This window comes from Pavona decussata, unplaced genomic scaffold (assembly GCF_977016875.1).
Source record: "Pavona decussata unplaced genomic scaffold, jaPavDecu1.1 SCAFFOLD_336, whole genome shotgun sequence".
Taxonomy (NCBI): domain Eukaryota; kingdom Metazoa; phylum Cnidaria; class Anthozoa; order Scleractinia; family Agariciidae; genus Pavona; species Pavona decussata.
In genome coordinates, this window is record NW_028145724.1 from 112,080 (window position 1) to 131,985 (window position 19,906).

The 19,906-nt window shown below is 39.3% G+C and overlaps 1 protein-coding gene across 2 annotated transcripts in view; it reads right to left on the minus strand.

Annotated features, from left to right (window-relative positions):
* Positions 1-1,988: 1,988 nt before the first annotated feature.
* LOC146453337 (centrosomal protein of 83 kDa-like) overlaps positions 1,989-19,906 on the minus strand; it is a 176,073-nt gene continuing 158,155 nt past the window's right edge. For both annotated transcript variants that reach the window (XM_085096714.1, XM_085096713.1), the window contains 6 exons: positions 18,585-18,648; positions 13,303-13,414; positions 12,545-12,645; positions 9,737-9,785; positions 8,482-8,595; positions 1,989-2,369 (listed from right to left, as the gene is read on the minus strand). In XM_085096714.1, the coding sequence (XP_084952840.1) occupies positions 2,244-2,369; positions 8,482-8,595; positions 9,737-9,785; positions 12,545-12,645; positions 13,303-13,414; positions 18,585-18,648 (566 nt within the window). In that variant the 3' untranslated portion in view covers positions 1,989-2,243. The remainder of the gene's footprint in view (positions 2,370-8,481; positions 8,596-9,736; positions 9,786-12,544; positions 12,646-13,302; positions 13,415-18,584; positions 18,649-19,906) is intronic.

Genomic DNA, 19,906 nt, shown 5'->3' on the forward strand with positions numbered 1-19,906 from the left:
AAATTTTTTTAAAAAACATATTTCAGTTATTCTAGCCCTTGGTGTTTATTTCTGTCAAGTTCGCCACCTCCGACGTTAGGATCAGTCTGCCGTCAGTATTTGTACTTAAGTGTCTATATGGCCTGCATGGTTTAGCAGTTTTGGCAAGTTTATGAAGCATACGAGCGTGGACAAAACTGATAAGAATCTGTTAGTCGATCTCCAAATTCGAGCGGTACAATGATACGTCAACAACACAGACCCCCCCCCCCCCCCCCCCATGTTCTGTAATAGCTATGAATTCCCTCCCCCATGTTGCTCTGCCGCTGAAAAAAAAAAAGGCGGGCTCATCGGCCGGCCTTCAAAGTCACATTGAGTTATGGGGAGGGGAGAGTGAAGGTTTAGTACCTTCCAGGTGGTGTTTTCTTTAAGGTAGATCGAAATATATGCGCACAATACGCAGTTTTTGTCCACAATTGTAGGTATTCTAACCCGTTTTCCCCGTACAAATTTGGTTCGAAGGAACGAACATGTTGGTGTCGTGTAGCTGAGGGGAGAAATCCCCTGTACTATTGTGGAGACCTAAACATTACAAGTTTCCAAAACCTAAAAATTAAACTATTAGACTGCACGCACCTTAAATTACAACATACAAGAATTTGAAAAGCCTACTACCAGAAATTAAAGTAATATTTACGTTGCTGTCATTGCCATATGCATGACGTTTGTGAGGACTATGTGGAGCAAAGGGTATAGTATCTACAAGATTGGTGTCAAGAATCTGGGTCAGATCAGCTTTACGAATAGAGGATTTAAATTGTTTTAGAAATGAAATGTTTCTGGCTTGAATGCCCTTTAAGGTTGGCCGAGCGCTTGAGGTTTGGTGTAGATTCATTTCTCGTATTGTTCAAATTCGAACATCCCGCAAACAACACAACTGTCTAGCATGATATCTCACGGAGCCGATATGTGAACGTATCGAGAACCTGTGGTTTCTTTTGTGGGAGATTGTCCGTTCCTGAAATGACGTCAGACCCTGACTAGACCCAAGGTTCTTCTAGGCTTGACCATTCAGCCAAGCCTGAAGGGCGTGCCTTCAGCAGGTATTGTAAACCGCATTTCAGGGTCAAAACGGGATTTTTTTTTTCTAAGGGGGGGGGGGGGGGGGAACACCTATCTACTGTTCAGAAAATTATAACTATAGAAACCCTGTAGACTATATAGCCACTCTCATTTTAAAACGAGATGACTCGGCTCTCGGACTACCTTTAGTGTAGATCAAATGTTTTATTCAATTTAATAACTTCCTTTTCTTGTCTACCACCCCTACATAAGGCCCATCTACGGCGCAAAACGGTACGGATTTTGAGCCGTTTTGGTCTGAAATTGGGTATATATTTTAACCATTCTGAGCTCAAGTGTGAGAATTGGTACGGCTTTTACAGAAACGGAAATAGATTCTAGATAACTGGTCTGAAAATGGGTATGAATTTTAGAGACCAAGGGCCAGATTTACGACGCCGTTCTTTGTTAAGATGCATCGAAACGTTTGTGTCTACAAAAGTCTATTGTTGTAATGACGATAGACTATTGTTAAGAGGCAATACTTAGGATAAATCTTAAGTTGGGAGGGCTTCGTGAATCTGGCCCCAGGTCTGAAAAAAGGTAACAGAACATTTCATATTTTGGTCTGAAATAAGGTCTAGGTTTGGAGAAGCGAGCCGCACCGCACTAAAAAACGTACCCTGATACATCAAAGTGAATCGTGATTATTAAAAGAATAACAAACAAACAAACGACGATATCCTATTAATTATTAACAAATAGCACACTGGGACTTGACAGTCCCTTATGAGCAACTACAGCCTCAAATCAGCCAGAGCATGTCAGTTGCTCTTTTGCTAGATGGAAAGTTTTCCAAACGCACGTCAGATGTAGGGTGGAGGTGGAACGAAGGCATGAACGGTGAGGGGTCTACGAGAGAATCAGTGATAAACCAAGAACTCGCGTTTTTAAAACAAGGCCTTTTTACTAGTTTCAACGATATTCTTAGTGAAAATAAGGTACATGTTATAGCAAAGCTCCAGTCTCTAATAACGTTAAACAAGGACGCCAAGACAGTGAGTCCGTAAAATGCTTCCTACACTGCCAAAAAGTAGCAGCATTAAAAAAAAAAACCAAATAGACAAACAAGACTGTTCAATTTTTCATTACAAATTTTCTTTCTCTTTTAAGCCATTATAATGTTGTGAGTTAGGTCGGGGCTAACTGATGCTCATATCCCCCATGGGTCTCTCTGTTTTCGTCAGTAAATCGCTCATATGCTTTTGGTTTTCCTCAAGCTCTTCAAGGCGATCTCGTACTGTTGTCATATCACGCTGTTGTCGATCCTGAATAAAGAGCAGAAATACGCTACAATGTATCTTGAATATAGCATTGGACCAGTGCTAGAATACAGTGTTGAAAGAAGTGTTTCTTAACTGGGAAGCTAAGTTATCTTAATGAGTACTGTAGAGTAATAATAATAATAATAATAATAATAATAATAATAATAATAATAATAATAATAATAATAATAATAATAATGATGATGATGATGATGATCGTGGTGATGATAACGGATACAAGAATATACTTATGCACCGAAGAGGAGAATTATTCAAAGACAAGCCACGAAGAATTACTTTACAGTCAAACCTGTATTAAGGCGGGGGTAAACCTGAAAGCCGTTTCCATGCCGCTTAAAATCGGTTTAATGGAAATATCTCGTTCACGTTTCAAGCAATCCAAAAGCTCTCTGCTTATCCCGTAAATCTATGTTGCTGGGTGTTTTGTGAATTTTTAGGTGAATTTTGGGTATATTTGGGAGGAGATAGTTTTCCTAGAAGGATTGGTAAAATTAAGAGAAATAAGAAATATTGAAGATTTAGTGAAGTTTTAAAATTAGAATTTGTAGTTATTAATTAATAGACGGACCCCAAGTTAGTCCACCAGAAACTTGGGGTGCTCTTGCGTGGGTATCAACTGTCTGTTAGTGTTCCAAAAATCATTTTCTTTCTTTTATCTCTTCTTCAAACCTCTTAAATTCCATTCAAATTCACGTTTACTCCCACCTTAAGCGAACCCCTCATTAAGCGGACACCCTCTATTAAGGGGACATCAGCACAAGTCCCATATTTTCCCCCCACATTTACTCCAAAAAAAACCTGTATTCAACGAACACCTAGGCCTGTATAAAGGGGACGCAGACACCTTAAACTTGTCTTTTAGGGTCATTTTTATTGTTAACAACCTGTATTAAACGGACACTGCAAAAAGAATGGATGTTTCTTGTCCTCGCTTTAATAGATCGATCATTTAACTTTGCCGACAAAAAGAGCTGTCACATCTTTTAAGACATTTAACAAACAGGAAATACTATCTCTGTTGTCGGCCTGATTAATAAAAAGTGATCAAATTAGCAATGCGTGGCCTCACCGACAAAACATTTGTGCGGCAAACAGGAAATTCGTGTACATAGAGACATGTCTGTAAAACGAATCACATACTACAAATCCTTCCTTCATCAATTTCGTGCCCCCTTTTAAATTGTACTCGCAGGGTAGTTCCTACCCTACTAGAAGAGGTTTCTCCACCAGACGCTACGCTACGAAAGAGACAGAAACCCTTTCGTAGCATAGCGTCCGGTGGAGAAACCACTGCTCGCAGGGTAGGTAGCCCCAAACCGTACCAACCGCCTCTGTTGACCCTCTTTCCCTCTTTCTGCGTGCCGAACACCTTTCCGTTCACGGAAATGATATTTGACCCTTTCTAGGCCTTTTAATACTGAGGAGTATTCATATGACCCTTTTAAAACGAATTCTAAGGGAACCTGTCTTCAGCAGACCCTAGCATGAGTCCCGAGGGTGTCCGCTAAATACAGGTTTGACTGTGGTATATAAAAATTGTTTTAGCATAAAAATGACAGTGGGTAGCGAGCCCCAGTTAGCCAGTTTATTTCTGAAATATTGGCGACAACACCAGCGCAACAAATACAGAAGAAAGCAAGAGGTGAATAGCAAATAATATCTGAAGTTTAGGCAGTCAGGCAGAGCACGTGCAAAACACTATTCCACTTAACACAAATAATTTTTATGTGGGATAACCTGCTTCACAGAAGGGACCCCAAGAAACTAATAGTAGCTACAAGGAGATGGTACCAGTGCTCAATTTGTCTTCAGCCATAACAAACCCTTAAACTGATACAATCAAACTCTATTAATCTCTGCTCTTTTTTTAGCAGCCATTCCTCCAGAACCTGGAAATTTAGCACAAAAGTTGCTTACCATTCTACATGACTCTACCATCTTGCCATGGACGAGAGACTTGGATGAGAGAAAAAAAAAACTTGGGAGTCCCAGTTACCCTGAGAGTTATGCGGGCTGGAGATTTTTCCTGGTAGGACCATATATGGCAGACAGGTGGAAGGCGAGAGTCCGGAGAAGAGCAGTCTCCCTGCTCTCTAGGGTTGGAGGCTCGCCTATGTGTTAATTCGTAAAAATGACCTGTAAATCTCCCAAAGAGCACCGCCTAGTTTGGGAGAATTCGCGTATGAAGGGCCATGCGTGATAGCCAGTTGGAAGCTCGTGCCCAGAGGATGTCAATAGTCAGCCCCACGGTTTATGGTAGGGCAGGAAGCCGGAACATGAGAACCATGTTTGCGGGAGAGAGAACAGCAATGGCGGTTAATGAAATAAGTGGTGATAACCTAAGCATTCTTGGTGTGAGTGAGATGAGGTAGTTGGGGGTTTTTAAACTGGAGAAGTAACCCTCTACTCTAGATTTCAGGATGTGATTAGAGGGGTGTAGCGATCATTATGGATAAGGCAGCTCAGCAGTACTTGATAGAAAGGGCTTCTGTGAATGAGCAGATCATTAAAGCCAACATTTATTCAAAATACGTTAAAGCCACGAGAACGAAGCATGTGAGGAGAAAAAGCAAATTTTATGAGCAACATCAACGTACTTTATGAGGAGTTGGTTATATAGGTCTGATAGCTTCACCTTTAATGAAACCTGTCTTAATCCCGGTATGTGGCACGAGGTAAAATGGGTGTACTGGAAGGTTTGTGCCATGAAAATGTTGGTAAAATAAACTGCTATTTTTGTTCCCAAGGCTGTTCCATGAATGTGGAGATAGTTTTCTCCGTTGAACTGGACTGATTAATTTTCTTTTAGAATAAGGCCACACATTTCTTTCAGATAGTGTGATAGGATGGAATGGATATTTAACAATTAGACGGCGAGCTCGAGGTTTCTATCGGCTGATAGTTGGCGAGGGGCGAAGCCCCGAGCCAACTATCAAAGGCGATAGAAACCGAGAGCGAGCCGTCTAATTGTTTTAGCATACCTCAGTGATCGATCTATCAAGCACAAAAATCTTTTTATTTCATTCATTTTGATATATTTGTGCAACGATGCATGCTAAATCGCGCGCGCTCTGACAAACTGCCGTCTATCGATCGATAGACGGCACCTGTGTAGCCAATCAGATTGCGCGTTACGCGATAGTCGGTCACTGAGGTATGCTAATGTCGTTTATTAAATTCTCAGCCTCGGAAATTGCATTTCTAGCGTTCTGATTGGTTCACTAAATCCCGGTTATCAGCTCATATACCGTAGTTTGACCTTATATGGAAAACGATTGCCCGAGGTGTCGCTAAGCTAAAAACTTTTTTCGTCGGGAAGCGAAAGTTTCTTCGGAAAAATGGAGAAAAAGAAAAGAAAAGAAAAGAAATACCAGACAATGACAACAATAAAAGCCACAAAGTTCGGCATGACACTATTTAATGGTACGTATCTCTTAAGTTTCTTTTAAAATCAGAAAAATTGCACGATTTTACGATTACATAACAACAAAAACAATAACAACCGGTTACCTTCAAAAATTTCAGGATGGCTTGCAAATCCTGGCGGTAAGAGGTTAAAACCCGATCGAAGAAATTTTTCAAGAAGAGCTTAATGCCTGTCTTTCCGTTTCTAGGCATTTACGAGGACTCCAGTTACAAAAGTTCATCCATGAAATCCGTACGAGCAGCGTCCATAATGTTCGTTTCCGTCGCTCGGCACCACTCAACAAAACATTTGCACAAATGTGCACAGCTCTTACGCTTCTCGATAAGCTTGAAGTTAAAAAACTTGCAGTAAATGCTTGTCTCAGCGAGGTTGTACCTCGTACACTTGGACTCGGCTTGCCTTAAGTGTTTTAAAACGTCTGGGTGGAATTCAGTTCAGCATAAAAAAAGCCGTCCTTTATCCCTTCCTTCGCTCGGCACCACACAGCAAAACATTTGCTCAAATGTGCTCAACTATTACGCTTCTCGATTAGCTGGAACTTCAAAGGCACTTAAATGCTTGTCTCAGAAAGGTTGTTACTTGTACACTTGAACGTACGTATCTTGAATTTGAGATGTCCGGCTTTGTTCGATCTACTTCGCTTTCGATTTTTCATCCAACTCCGTTCGCAATGAGCTGCGCGTGTCATGTGATCATTAAGTTTCGCGCGCTTTGGTCGGAAGTTGTGTCAACAAGTCAACATCCGGTCGTTTAATTTAAAAGAAATTTTTACTTATAATTAAATTCTTAAAACTTCAACATCAATATCCAAACGGGGAGAATTTAATAAAACAATTACTCCATTTGCGCTTGTTGGATATGAGATTGGTTATAGCCAACTCGGCGTTTCGCGCCTCGTGGGCTATTTACCATCTCATTTCCAACGCGCGCTCATGGAATAATTGTTAAAGAAACGCTCGTATGCTTGCATACTGCACTGATGCCCTCCTCTACTGGAAGATGTTTGTATACAAGCTTGTGGCATCATCAATGGATACTAGAATTTTATTGTGCGATACTTATTTTTTTTTTTTTGTATCTTTTAGATACGATTTCTGTTTTATAGCAATAGGCTACAAGAGGGGGGTGAATAGGTCTACGGATCGGCGGATTTGGTAAATATTTTAGCCCGGATTCTGGATTCAGAGCGAAATTTTAACGGATCTGCGGATCCTATGATCACAACGGATCCCGGTTTTATCCAGTTTTGGGGCTCGGATTTTGGATTTTGGTTCTCAGGAAGTTCAAGTTTGCTCTTTTTTCTCGTATCTGCAAGATTTTGTTTCGATACAGACATTGGTTACATAAGTATTTCGTTGATAGTCATCCTCAACGCTAAAACACAATATCACGCAAGGCAACTCCAACAACTGAAGTCGCTTTGTATCTCGCGTATCATCTAACGCGGCAAACAATTTTTGGATTTGGATTTAGTTGATTTTTTGAGCGGATCGACGGATTCAGCCATTAGTTTTAGCGGATGGGCGGATTTACATACCCCTATTCACCCCCCTCCTACAAAGGGTGAGATTCTCTCGGTTGCACCACTACAACCGGATATTATAGGTCTGCCGAATGGATTCGGTTTGTGGATTTTTGTGAGAGTGTTGACACGAATGAAGGATGCTAAGTTTAAGCCTTCCAGGTAACGGCCTATAAAGGCTGTTATTAAAAGCGTACCAAGCGGCAAGCGCACGGTGTGGAAATGGCGGAGGTTGCACAATATTATTTTTAAAATAAATTGCGAAAGGCTAGTGTGTTAGGTCTGCAGTCTGCATTTGTCTTACACTGCAATACAAGTGGAATGTAAATGACAAATTAATACAAATTTGCATAACTTCGAAGCAACTGTTGTGTAGATGACAAATACTTTTACTCTGAGTGAGAAATGTCATTTACAGAGTAAATTAACTCAAGGTGGGAATTCATCACCATTATTTTTTGAACCCGGTAACAGCTTGCGTGCTGATTTGGACAGTGCGTATCCAATTCAATAAAAGGTTTGTTTTCCAGTCGTGGGAACAAGCTCTTCTGATTGGTCAACTTTTGACCACAGAACGACCTATTTTTGTTTACAAAACTGAAAAACTCTTAGCTTTTATTGTTTCTGGTTGGATGGAGTTATTCCGAATACTGCATTTACGGCAGAAATTCTGAAACTCCAGCATAGTGAAAGAGAGAGAACGAAAATGCAATGGAGGAACAACGGGTGCATCATCGCTTTTCATCAATAAAGATCAATGAACTCCGCTCAGTTCTCAACCGATTCATTGGTTGCCGCTGGATTTGATTGGCCCTGAACATTCTATAGTTACTTACTTACATGCTTCTATTATTTAGCCACAACAGAGTAGTAGGTGCATAGTGATACAAGGCAACAACTTTCACACTACTTTACTGCAATACGTACAACAGGCTAGCAAGTGTATATTCAAGAAAGCAATGTTCACTTGAATGATGTGCAAAGAAGTCCAATTAACAATAGACGCATTTCCTTAGCCCGCATCTCGTGTACAATTTAATTATAAGGTATGACATGCATGAGCGCGAGATTAAGAAACAACACAGGAGCCAAGTATATTAAAATATCACTACACACTTCATATTCATGGTCTGCACTTTGATTACCTGATCAAAAGAGGAGTTAAATGGTACAGGTGAACTTGAGGTAGGAAGAAACGTGAATCCGACACCCTGGCCACTGTCTAGTACACTCTTGAAACGATTCTGTCTTTTCCTGAACTGCCAAAAAAATATATATCATATATATATATATTATGTATATATTAGTTGATTTGCAGAACTGCTGTCAGAGTGCTCAATAGAAAAACTAGAGCATAAATAGATTAAGACAGTCTGGTCAACTGAAGATTTGACTTGGCATATTTATTACTATATAGTTTCGTACTGCACAACCTGTACGGCACTCATCAGATAAATAGCCAAATGTAAAATTACAACGTAAAGCTGGTAAAAAATATATACAGAATGAGTGGAAAAGTATTAGATTACAACGGTTTCTACTTTTAAGCAATTATATATCTAGTCTAAAGGAACAGAAAATCAATTATCACATTAAATGGAGAAAAGTGAAGCAAGCTAGATCGTATTCAAATGTCAACAAAAAATGTAATCTTTGCTTATGGGAGAAATATTTCATAATTTGCAGACCGAAAATGTCAACACTCAATCATAGAAATGAACTGACATCGATTTGTAGACATTCTAAGAGGTTTCTGTTAAATGCCGCGTTTACTTAGTTTACCCAATCGTTTTAAATTGCGCTCAGTTTTGCCGCCCAATAGAATCTTGACATATCACGCAAGCAAGCAGTGTTCCCTTTTTTCAAATTTGAATATCTTTTCATGTAACCGTTATTGTTGTCAGTTGCCTGATGATTGCTTCGCTAGAAGCATGAAACTCCGAGTAGCAATTAAATGTGTTTGAACTAGTCCGACTCCAAAAGTTCATAAAAAAAAAAAATAAAAAAAAAAAAAAAATTAATAATAATAATAATAATAATAATAATAATAACAATAATAAATCCCACGTACAGGTACTATACTAGCTTACTGTGCATCGTATATCTTGGTAAGGAAACACTTTTTGTTTTTTACATTGCAAAGCAGCCTTCGTACTTGCAGTATCCTCTAACTCTGCACCACTGACGTTAATGGAATTAAACATAGGCATAAGAAACGTGAGTTTATAATAATTAAAAGTAAACTTAAAAGTGGATCCTTGTCCTATACCGTTTAGAGGAAGTGGTGGGAATAAGGAATCTTCACATTGAAACAACTGTATGATATCCTTTCTTACACAAATGTTGCTTCACAACATCCATGATCCATACTTGTGGCATATAGAGAATATGCACACTTACCTTTTCAAACTGTCTCTTCATCTTCTCATTCTCTAACTCCAAAAGTTTCCTGCAAGCCACATTTTAATCAGCTTTGCACGATATAAACAAGACAGGGCACTACAAAGATGGATGCAGTTATGAGTACCATTAAAGAAATTAAAATGTCAGACATAAAACAGTAGTAGAAATGCTCTCGCTTCACACATTTGTGGGAGGCAGTGTGTTCGAGTGGTTAAGGCGTCCGACTTTTAATCTGGTGGTCCCTGGTTCAAGTCCCGCTCTGACTACGACTATGACTACGACTATGAATACAACCACGACTACGACGACCACCACGACGACCACCACCACCACCACCACTACCACTACCACTACCACTACCACTACCACTACCACTACCACTACCACTACCACTACCACTACCACTACCACTACCACTACCACTACCACTACCACTACCACTACCACTACCACTACCACTACCACTACCACTACCACTACCACTACCACTACCACTACCACTACCACTACCACTACTACTACTACTACTACTACTACTACTACTACTACTACTACTACTACTACTACTGTGTGTTAATCAGTCACTGGTTAGGCAGGAAGTGAGTTGCAGAGGATCGGGCCACCACCTGTTTCCTTTACTAACTGTCAGGCATAAATATTAAGTCTAGCAATTTTCTCAGAATTCTGGCAGCAAACACACACGTTGCAAGAGGTCCATGTTGTAGGGCATCCCCAGCAGTTTCAACCATTAACCGAAGTCCTCCCGAGACTCTATCCAATGCACCGATGACAACTGGAATGACCAAATCAAATCCATTTGATATCGTGCTTTACGTCATGGTAGTTCTCAACTTTTTCTGTCTCTTTACTGTCTATCATGGTATCGAAGGGGCAGGCAACGTCGATAATAAGGCAGCTTTTGACCTCCTTATTCACAAGGACAATATCTGGCTTATGATCGAGGAGGCGATCTGGTGGTATCTTGAAATCCCACAGCAATTTGTATCTTTCTGACTCGCACACTGGATTTGGCTTGTATGATCATACCAGTTTGGTTCCCTTTCCAAACCACACTTCTCACTAAGATCCCAGTGAATTATTATTATTATTATTATTATTATTATTATTATTATTATTATTATTATTTACAGTTAACCACTCCATGATCTGTAAACTAGGAAGTTTCGTCATTCAGCGTCACAATGAGCTCAGAGATCTGGAGGCTGAACTCCTGAGTACAGTTTGCAGTGACGTTGAGACTGAGCCAGTTCTCCTAGACATCTCTGGAGAACAGTTAAGAAGAGGATCCAACAAAGCACAAGATGCGAGATTGGATATCCATGCACGTGGGTTCTGGGAGCAACGACGATCGGCATTCTTTGGTGTAAGGGTTTGCCACCCCAATGCTGAATCGTATAAGGACCTGGTGCCGCAACTGATCTATCGTACGCATGAGAATGAGAAAAAGCGCCTGTACTCAAGGAGAGTTCTCGACATTGAGCATGGAACATTTACACCTTTGGTCTACACTACAACCGGCGGAATGGGCAATTAATGCTTGAGATACCATAGTCGATTAGCGGAGCTGATTGCTATCAAGAAAGGGGAGCAATATGCCAAAACCATGTCATGAATCAGAAGCCGAATTTCATTTGCACTGTTAAGATGTGCACTCGTCTGTCTTAGAGGTTCTATGACATTACGAAGAATTCAACGTGACATCAAGAACGCGGACATTGACATTGAAACTGCAGAAGGGACCATTTCTTTTCTTCTTATCAAGTGGAACTGATTTTAAAATGCCGAATTTCATTTTTTTAAAACTTCATGACATTTGGCTTTTTTTTTTCTTTTTCTTTTTCTTTACAAAAACATTATTGCTTAAAAATATTATCTTTTTTTTAATCGAAATGAAATTATTATTATTATTATTATTATTATTATTATTATTATTATCATTATTATAAAGGCAGTATGTCAACATCTGAATGCCAGATATAAAATAAAAAACACACAAGGAGCTAGGCGGAAACCCGTGGCTAGCCCTGCGTCTTAAAATTAAAAAATATTAGTAAAAACAATTAAAATTTTAAAAGTCTTTAAATGGTCTGCTTAATCTAGATATTAGGATGCAACGGGAGTTTGGACATCTTAATCTAGCACAAGACCTTGAAAGTTCTGGCAATGTTCAGGCTACTACTTAGGACAGACTTCTGCATCCGTCCTAGAACATCTCTGCTACGCTTTGCTCTTAGTATTTCCCTTAACCTATTACTCAGTCCCTTAGGAAATCCACCAAGTACATCCATTATAATGTTGATTTGAGTTGTCTTGTAGCCCGGGTACTGCTTCTTGATTTCCCATCATAGTGGGGTGTACTTGCGGGTTTTCTTCTCGTCTTTCTGCTTCCAGTCCTCAATCCAAGGGCAGCTCATCTCCAACAGGGTCACTGTCTTCCTCTCCTTATCTACAATCCTTGCGTCTACTCTGTTAACTCGCACCTCTGTGTGGTCTGCATATACTGGTACATCCCAATATGCTGTCACTTGATCATTTTGGTAGAGCGGCTTAGGTTGTGCGGTAGTACCAAGGCGGAACGGCTTCTATCAGTTGGTAGTCTTTCAGCAGCTCAAAGAAAAGTATTTTGAGCGCTCCGTTGTGTCTTGATAGATACTTCGGCTGTGCCAATTATCATTATCATCATCATCATCATCATCATCATCATCATCATCATCAGTTTCTGGATATCAAAACTAGTATCGTATTAAGATTGATGTAGTAATTAATTGTGCCGTGAACACTTACTTTATCGAATCTTTTTCTAGTTTTAGCTGTTCTTCTTTTGCCTCCAAAACCTGAATCGTGTCCTTAAGTTGATTTATTTCTTGTTGGTGTTTCTTGTATTTCTGTGAAGAAGGAAAACTTTTATTAGCGTTGGTATTGCCTCAGAGAGTGTTGGCAAGCAATAAAATCAAAAAGGAAAATTGCGTAAAAATTTGTTGATGATAGAATGGCATTTTTGACAAGTGGTTCCTTTACACCAAGTCGGATACAATAACTGACAAATAAAGAAATAAGTGTAACTGTAACAACCCATAATTAACTCATGCCTTTGCTTGACAGTTTGACAGGGTGTTCTGTCTCGGGACTATCGCTATAGTTGCCCCATGGAAATTGATGTTCTTAAAACAAATGTATGCCTATCTGCAAGTTTTTAGAACATCAAAATTAAAGGGACAACTACCAGACTGATACCCCCGATACACGAGAACATCATTGTTGAATTGGTCAGCTACTCAACAAAAATCATTGCCGTCAATCATGGTCATAGATGAATGGTCGGGAAGCCTATTGATAGGTATGCATTTACATATGCCAGTTATTTTACTATAGTTAGGGCACGTACACTCCAATGTCATAAATCATTCATGATCAAATCAAAGTTAATCATGTGCAACTTATCAAGCTCCAATTTCTTCCCATCAGTACGATCTCACAAAAATGAGAAAGCTTAAACTTCCTTTGATTTGCAGCAGCTACATCACCATTGTAAGCATACTCGCCTTTTTATTTTCTTTTTCAAGTTTTCGGGAATTTTCCTCCTTTCCTTTTAGCTTTTTCTCCAAGTCACTAATTTGCATTTGCAATCTATTCTTGTCATCCTTCCACACTTCCCTGAGAATAAGAACACTCAACAATGAAATAATTACTTCACATTAGGCAAGAGTACAAATAAAGATTGCTGTTGTTGTTAATCCCTTACACGGAATACTTACAGTACTGCATGTCAACAGAAATTGAACCACTAATTTGATAATACGGTATTAAAATCGATTAAAGGTATGAATGTTAATTATGCTATATTTACGGTCCTTTTTTTGGAACAGTCTTTGAAGAAGGCTTTTATATTTCCGTAATTGTAACCACAGATATAGAATACAGACAATATTCATCAGCCTATTTGAACGATGGACATCCCTGAACATACCCTTTAGTAGGAACCCACAAGATACCGTCGAACCCCGATTTGAAAATGCCAAGTGGCCGCTTAATAGGGGTTGACCGTTTAATAAGGGTTCATCACAACTTCGCAGACGACGTGCTAGAAACGTCTCTATACTTGAATACCAACACACTTAGACTTTGGGACAAATGCTGCACATGATAAAAGCTCTTATTCACAAATTCAAAGTTTCACTTATAATTATCATGACAATTCTACATCCCTTAAAAACTGAATCGTGAAATTTCTCTCAAGAAAATTCTGTCATAAAGTCTCAACTACAACAAGAACCATTTAAGGTGAGTCCATTGAATTGCATTGCACATTCTTACTGCGCGTAATTACTTGCGTCATTGGCGCCCGCATTGAAAACATAATCTGTTTTCCCACATGCTGAGCCTAGTCAATAACTAAATGGTGACCTATCTATTTTATTAATTCGTTATTTTAACTTAGCTATTATCCTCTTTATGTTTACATTTTTTTTAGAAAAAATTGACGACAGAAAGATGTTATTCCCAGAGAACTCGCACGTAAGAAACGTTTTGGGTTGATACTGCTTCATATTTTGCTTTCTTGCCAAGAAATTCACCTTTAGTTGCCGATTATGCTGCATGCATTCTATGTATTACGTTTTTCTAAGTTGTGCTTTCTCTACGTTACTTTTGTTACCACCAGACATGGAAGTAACTGATCGGAATAAACTCATTTTTGAAGCAAATACCGTAAACTGCCGCTTATAAGCCCCCCCCTCCCCTGATATAAGCCCATCTAAAACCCCTTACGAAGTTGTATAAGCCCATAAGCGTCAGTTTACGGTACTGCAGGCGATTATGGAGTAAATTGAGTGGATTGAAGTTCCTTTGCGGACATGGCAACCTATCTTCTTTATTTTATTTTTCGAAGTAGTACATAGTAGTGGACAATTGCAGGAAGTTTGAGAAAATTTTCACGAAAACTTTCATTTTGCGGGAATCACCTTAAAGTAAGTCGATATTAGAAAAATAAGGTAAACGGAGGAATAAAAAAAAAGTCCGTAATTGAAAAAGTCCTGAAAACGCGTCTGTTAGTCTCCAACATGGAGGTTCAACAAGTTATTTATATCATTTCATCATTTTTAATGTTATGGTTTACAGGGTTTTTTGCCACAACTTCAAAAGATTATCACTCAGCCAAGTGACAATGGAATTAACACGGTAATAAACGTGTCTTGAATGTTGTTATGAACGAAAAACGACAAGATTTATTCCCGAGAACATGTGACTAAAATAACAGATCACGTGATAGATCCACACGCGATACACTCGCGTGGGTACACGCAAAAGTCTATAACACTGCCGGGGGTTTGATTATCGGAAGGAAATCTAACGCGAAAATGTTGACACAACGAATTACAATGTCCATAACAACAACAATGAAAGGCACCAATAAACAAGTAACTGTTTCAAGAGACAACGCCGAGTCTGTTCATAAGTGTCTCCAATCAGTCTTGACTTGTCATCTTCATAAACCCTCTGAACAAAAAACTAGTATGTAACGGTTTGAAATGTTCAACTCTGGAGCAATCTTGAAGACACTGTTCACCGTTCATGTCTCTATGAAGCTTTAACTTCCAGGGGTATCAGGTGCTGAATTGCACGCCTCAGGATTACTGGTCTCCTTTGTGATTCAGCTTTGTTAAGGACTTGAATCTTTGCAGCTCTCACAACATTGTCCTTGCTCCTTAGCATCTCCGTAACTTTAGCTACCTTCCACCATGAACGTCCTGGTATGTCCTCCTTCACAATCACAATGTCACCAACGGCAATTGACTGCTGGCTGTTTGTGTTGGTTGTTCTGTGGGTTTCATACCTCCTACACTTTCGCTGAGATGAGCACTGGCTCGCGCGATGACCCTTTGACAAGCATAAGAAACAACGACTCTCCTTTCTCCAGATATCTTTCCTCTTCTGAACATCCTTGACTTCTTCACAAGCAGACGAATAATGATCACCCTTGCAAAAGGCACAATGAATCCCTGACTTGACGACAACTGAAGACGCAGTGGACTGGGGATGTCATTTCTTACTTGTGTGACCGTGAATCATGTCAGTTCCTTTCTTGCCATGTACCTTCATTGTCTCACTCATTTCTCTTGCATTCACTTCCCTCCGAATCACCTCCAACAACTCCTTGATTTCCCACACATCCTTAGTTGAAACACGAGCTATGTGCAGCCGTACATCCACAGGCAATTTTGACATTATGACTGGTATCAGGAAACTCCTATACTGATCCGCTCCAACCCCCAACGACTCCAAACCACGCACGTTGACCTTGATCTTGTCATACACAACTCGCAGTTGACTTGGTTTGTCCCCTATTACATTTGGCAGCCTAAGAAGATCATCCACATGTTTCTTTGTTATTCAACTAAGTATAAATATAAGTGAATGACGTAGAGTAATCATCATCATCATCATCATATCTTTATTTACCCTCGGATTTACAGATTAGCTTAATGCAGCTAATATCTCCGAGCATTTACCCACCCAACCATGAGATTATACACATAAAGACCAGACCACATCACCGGGAACTACGTCCCCTACTCTTTGAGAACAGTGAGTGGGTTCTTTAACGTCCCACAGAGTTATTTACAAACAAGGGTTGTGAGATGGGGCCTACGGTTTATCGTCCTTATCCGAGAAGACTAGAAAGTCAAACCATTTACAGATGTCAGAGCAAAGGCAGCACTTTCTCCTCAGTTATTTAAAGGCCCTGAGTGTTGGTCCGGCCAGGGTTTGAACCCACGACCTCCTGCACGGTAGTCCAGTACTCTACCAACTGAGCCAACCGGTCGGCGGTTGTATCCTTTTAGCGTTTTAGTTTTGTTTGAGTAGTTTTATGTATATATATTTTGCATAATGTAATCTCGTTTCCTTTTAGCTTGTTAGTTTTGTTTCATTAGTTATTATTGTAACGCAAGTATTGTAGAATAGTGTAAATTGTCAATTGTAACGTTCTGTAATCTGAACTACTGTAATTATTGTAAAACAGTTTTGTTTTGTTACAATAGACTACAAAGTAGTTGGAAAAAAAAAAAAAAAGATCATCCACATGTGCCGATATGATCTGCTGGGTTTTGCCAAACCGTTCATGTAGTATGTCAACTGCAGCCTTGTAATTAGATTCCGACAATGTCAGCCCTTGGATAGCTCTTGCAGCTGGGCCCTTTAACAGTGCATGCAGATAATTAAACTTATCAATGGGAGACAGTTCCACGTTCTTATTTACAGCACTGTCAAAACTATCCCAAAATGAAGTGAATTTTGTAATCTCACCGTTGAATTGGGGAGCACTAACTTTGGGAGACATGTCTTGGTCGGCGTCGCTTGGCTATGATTTGACGAGATGGATAGAGCTGGAATAGTCGGCGGCCATTCATTCTCTAGATGCATATTTTGTCCCGCCACATGCGAGACGATCCGCCATCTTGAATTTCCCATTGAGCGGGAAGACTCGGTGATGATTCATTTTCCAAATGATGATTCTGTCCTGCAACGGTTGCTGGAGACGATCCTCCACCTTGATTAGACGATTGATTGGGAGCAATTGACGATGGATCATGAACATTAACAACCTGACAGGTGGTATGTGACGAAGTCGACGAAGGTCCATCATGAACTTGAAGCAAAGCACGTGCTATGGCGATGTTTCCTTTAGTTTCTAGAATTCTCGACCGTATTTCGTCCGCCAATTCGATTGGCATCTATTTTGCATGGCTGCGTAATTTCGTCGTCGAAACTGGTGAGTAGTTCAAGTTTTTCCTTCAAAACTTGTTCTATGATTTTCAATCTATTCCCTTTCTGCGCATCGATTTCATCTCCTTCGAGTATACCTTTTGCTTCATTGATGTTTCTTGTCATGACTGAACAATGTCCATTTCTTTTTGCTCTCAAACAAGCTAACAATAACGTTTGATCCTCCGACATGATTTATAAACACTGTGAAAAGACTATTAAACGAAAAAAAATCACGAGTCTGTGCCCCATGTTGGGCGCCATGTTATGAACGAAAAACGACAAGATTTATTCCCGAAAACATGTGAGTAAAATAACAGATCACGTGATAGATCCACATGCGATACACTCGCGTGGGTACACGCAAAAGTCTAACAAATTTCTTGGTGTTCATTTAATATGGGTAAATTTAACAGGAAGAATGCTCGGTAAAGGTGGCTGTTTTTAAACTGGGGTTTAAATACAGTATTATACTAGCATACTAGTTTCGGGACTTTGAAAACTGACCGATTAATAGGAGGTGGCCCCTGTTCAACTGTCTTTAAATGATATGGTCAGAGACGGAGAAATTCTCTGCCTTACTCACATTATATTACAAGATGATGATTCTGGCAAACTGCTTAATCGGATCTCCTACTGACGATTTACAAGAATTTTGTTACAATTTGATTTTCATTTGAGATTAAAATTATCTATTTCATACAGAGGACGTATCATATGATTTTCAATTCAGATTCAGATATTTTTGATAAACAGGAGGTAATTTAGAGTTAGTTTTTTTTCTAAATTGATAAATAGAATGTTTAATTTGATTCTCTATTCAGATATTTTAAATTTGAAGTTAGACTAGTGCTCAGCATTACTCTAATTTGCCAATCGGAGAGGGCCACGTTCATGTTCTTGATTTTACATGGTAATAGAATGATGTGTCATCCAAGCCTGTTTGTAATTATTTCAGTGATCTCCTACTTAATGACTGCTCTGTGTTTTCAACCCCAATTTGCACACTGAATTAGAAACAAGAGTTAATTGAGCATCTGGAATTTCTTGTGGTTCTTACTTCTTCTGTTCAAGATTGGTGCGACCTTCTTCTTGTTGTCTCTGCAGATCTGATCTTGCAATACCTGACGGGGGAATAAATGGCCACATATTCAATCATCATTAATGACTGATCACATTCTAATTTCTTTCTTTAAGTTCTTCCAACAAAGGGAAGAGGAAGGGCTGATTAACTGCCAAGAAGCACAAACAATCCACAATTATTGTAAATAAAACAGTAAGGAGACATTTGATTGTGATGTTCAACGATTCTCTGCGTGGATCAACTATTGGTGAGACAGAATGCTGTGAAGTTTCCACTCAAGCCCATCAGCCAAAAATAACATGCTGTTAAAAACCAATAAATATAGTGTTCAGGTTACCGTATACCTTCAGAGGTGTCTCGCGTCCAAGGGATGTAGCACGTCCAGTTTAAACTGTAGATTCCTAAACCCCTATATCAAATTAAAGCTTATAGAGGTGGCTATCAAACTATACCAAGAATTTTGAAATAAAATAAATTGTCGAATTTTTCATGACCTCTAAATGGGAGTGTCTGAATCACCTATTGAAAGCTACAAGTTAAAGCGAATTTTGTTTTTCTCTAATTTAATTTGCTCCTCAGTTTCCGATACCAAAGCGCTAAAAAACGTGTCTGCGTTTTGCCATATTCAATCGCAGTGAAAAGTTACAGAACATTTTCGAAATAGGATAAAAAAAATGTGGATTGATCGTACTAAAATTGCTCTCGAAGAAAAACATTTCGAAAGAAAAAATTCGCAGACACGTTTTTGCTGTTTGTATCTTAAACTAGCTACTGTCCAAATTTAAAGGCAAACGAACAAATTCCCTTTGAGTTTTAGCTCTTTAAAGTGTCTCCTCCAAGTGAAGAAATTGATTCGAGAAAACGGTGCTAAAAGTTCGGTTATTCGTTTTATTTTAAAATGCTTGGTATAGTTTGATAGCCAGCTCTATAAGATTTAATTTGATATGGGGGTTCACGTATCTACAGTTTAAACCGGACATGCTACATCGTTTGGACGTGAGACACCTCTGAAGGTATACGGTAACCTTAACCAGGAAACAAAACTTTCGGTCATTAATGCTGTTGGGTGGGCAATGGTAGGAACTTGTTGAAATTTGTTTATGAAACCTGAAGATGAATTGTTTTAGTCGGCTCCGGGAAACCTGTTTATTGCACGGTAACTAGTTCACAGGACGATGTGTTTATTTTATGCGGGACATTATTAACATGCACAATTTAGCAGCAAGGAATCAATCAACCAGGAAAAAATGTTTTCTACTGTCTAAGCGAATAACGTCATCCACTCCTCCACCCGATGA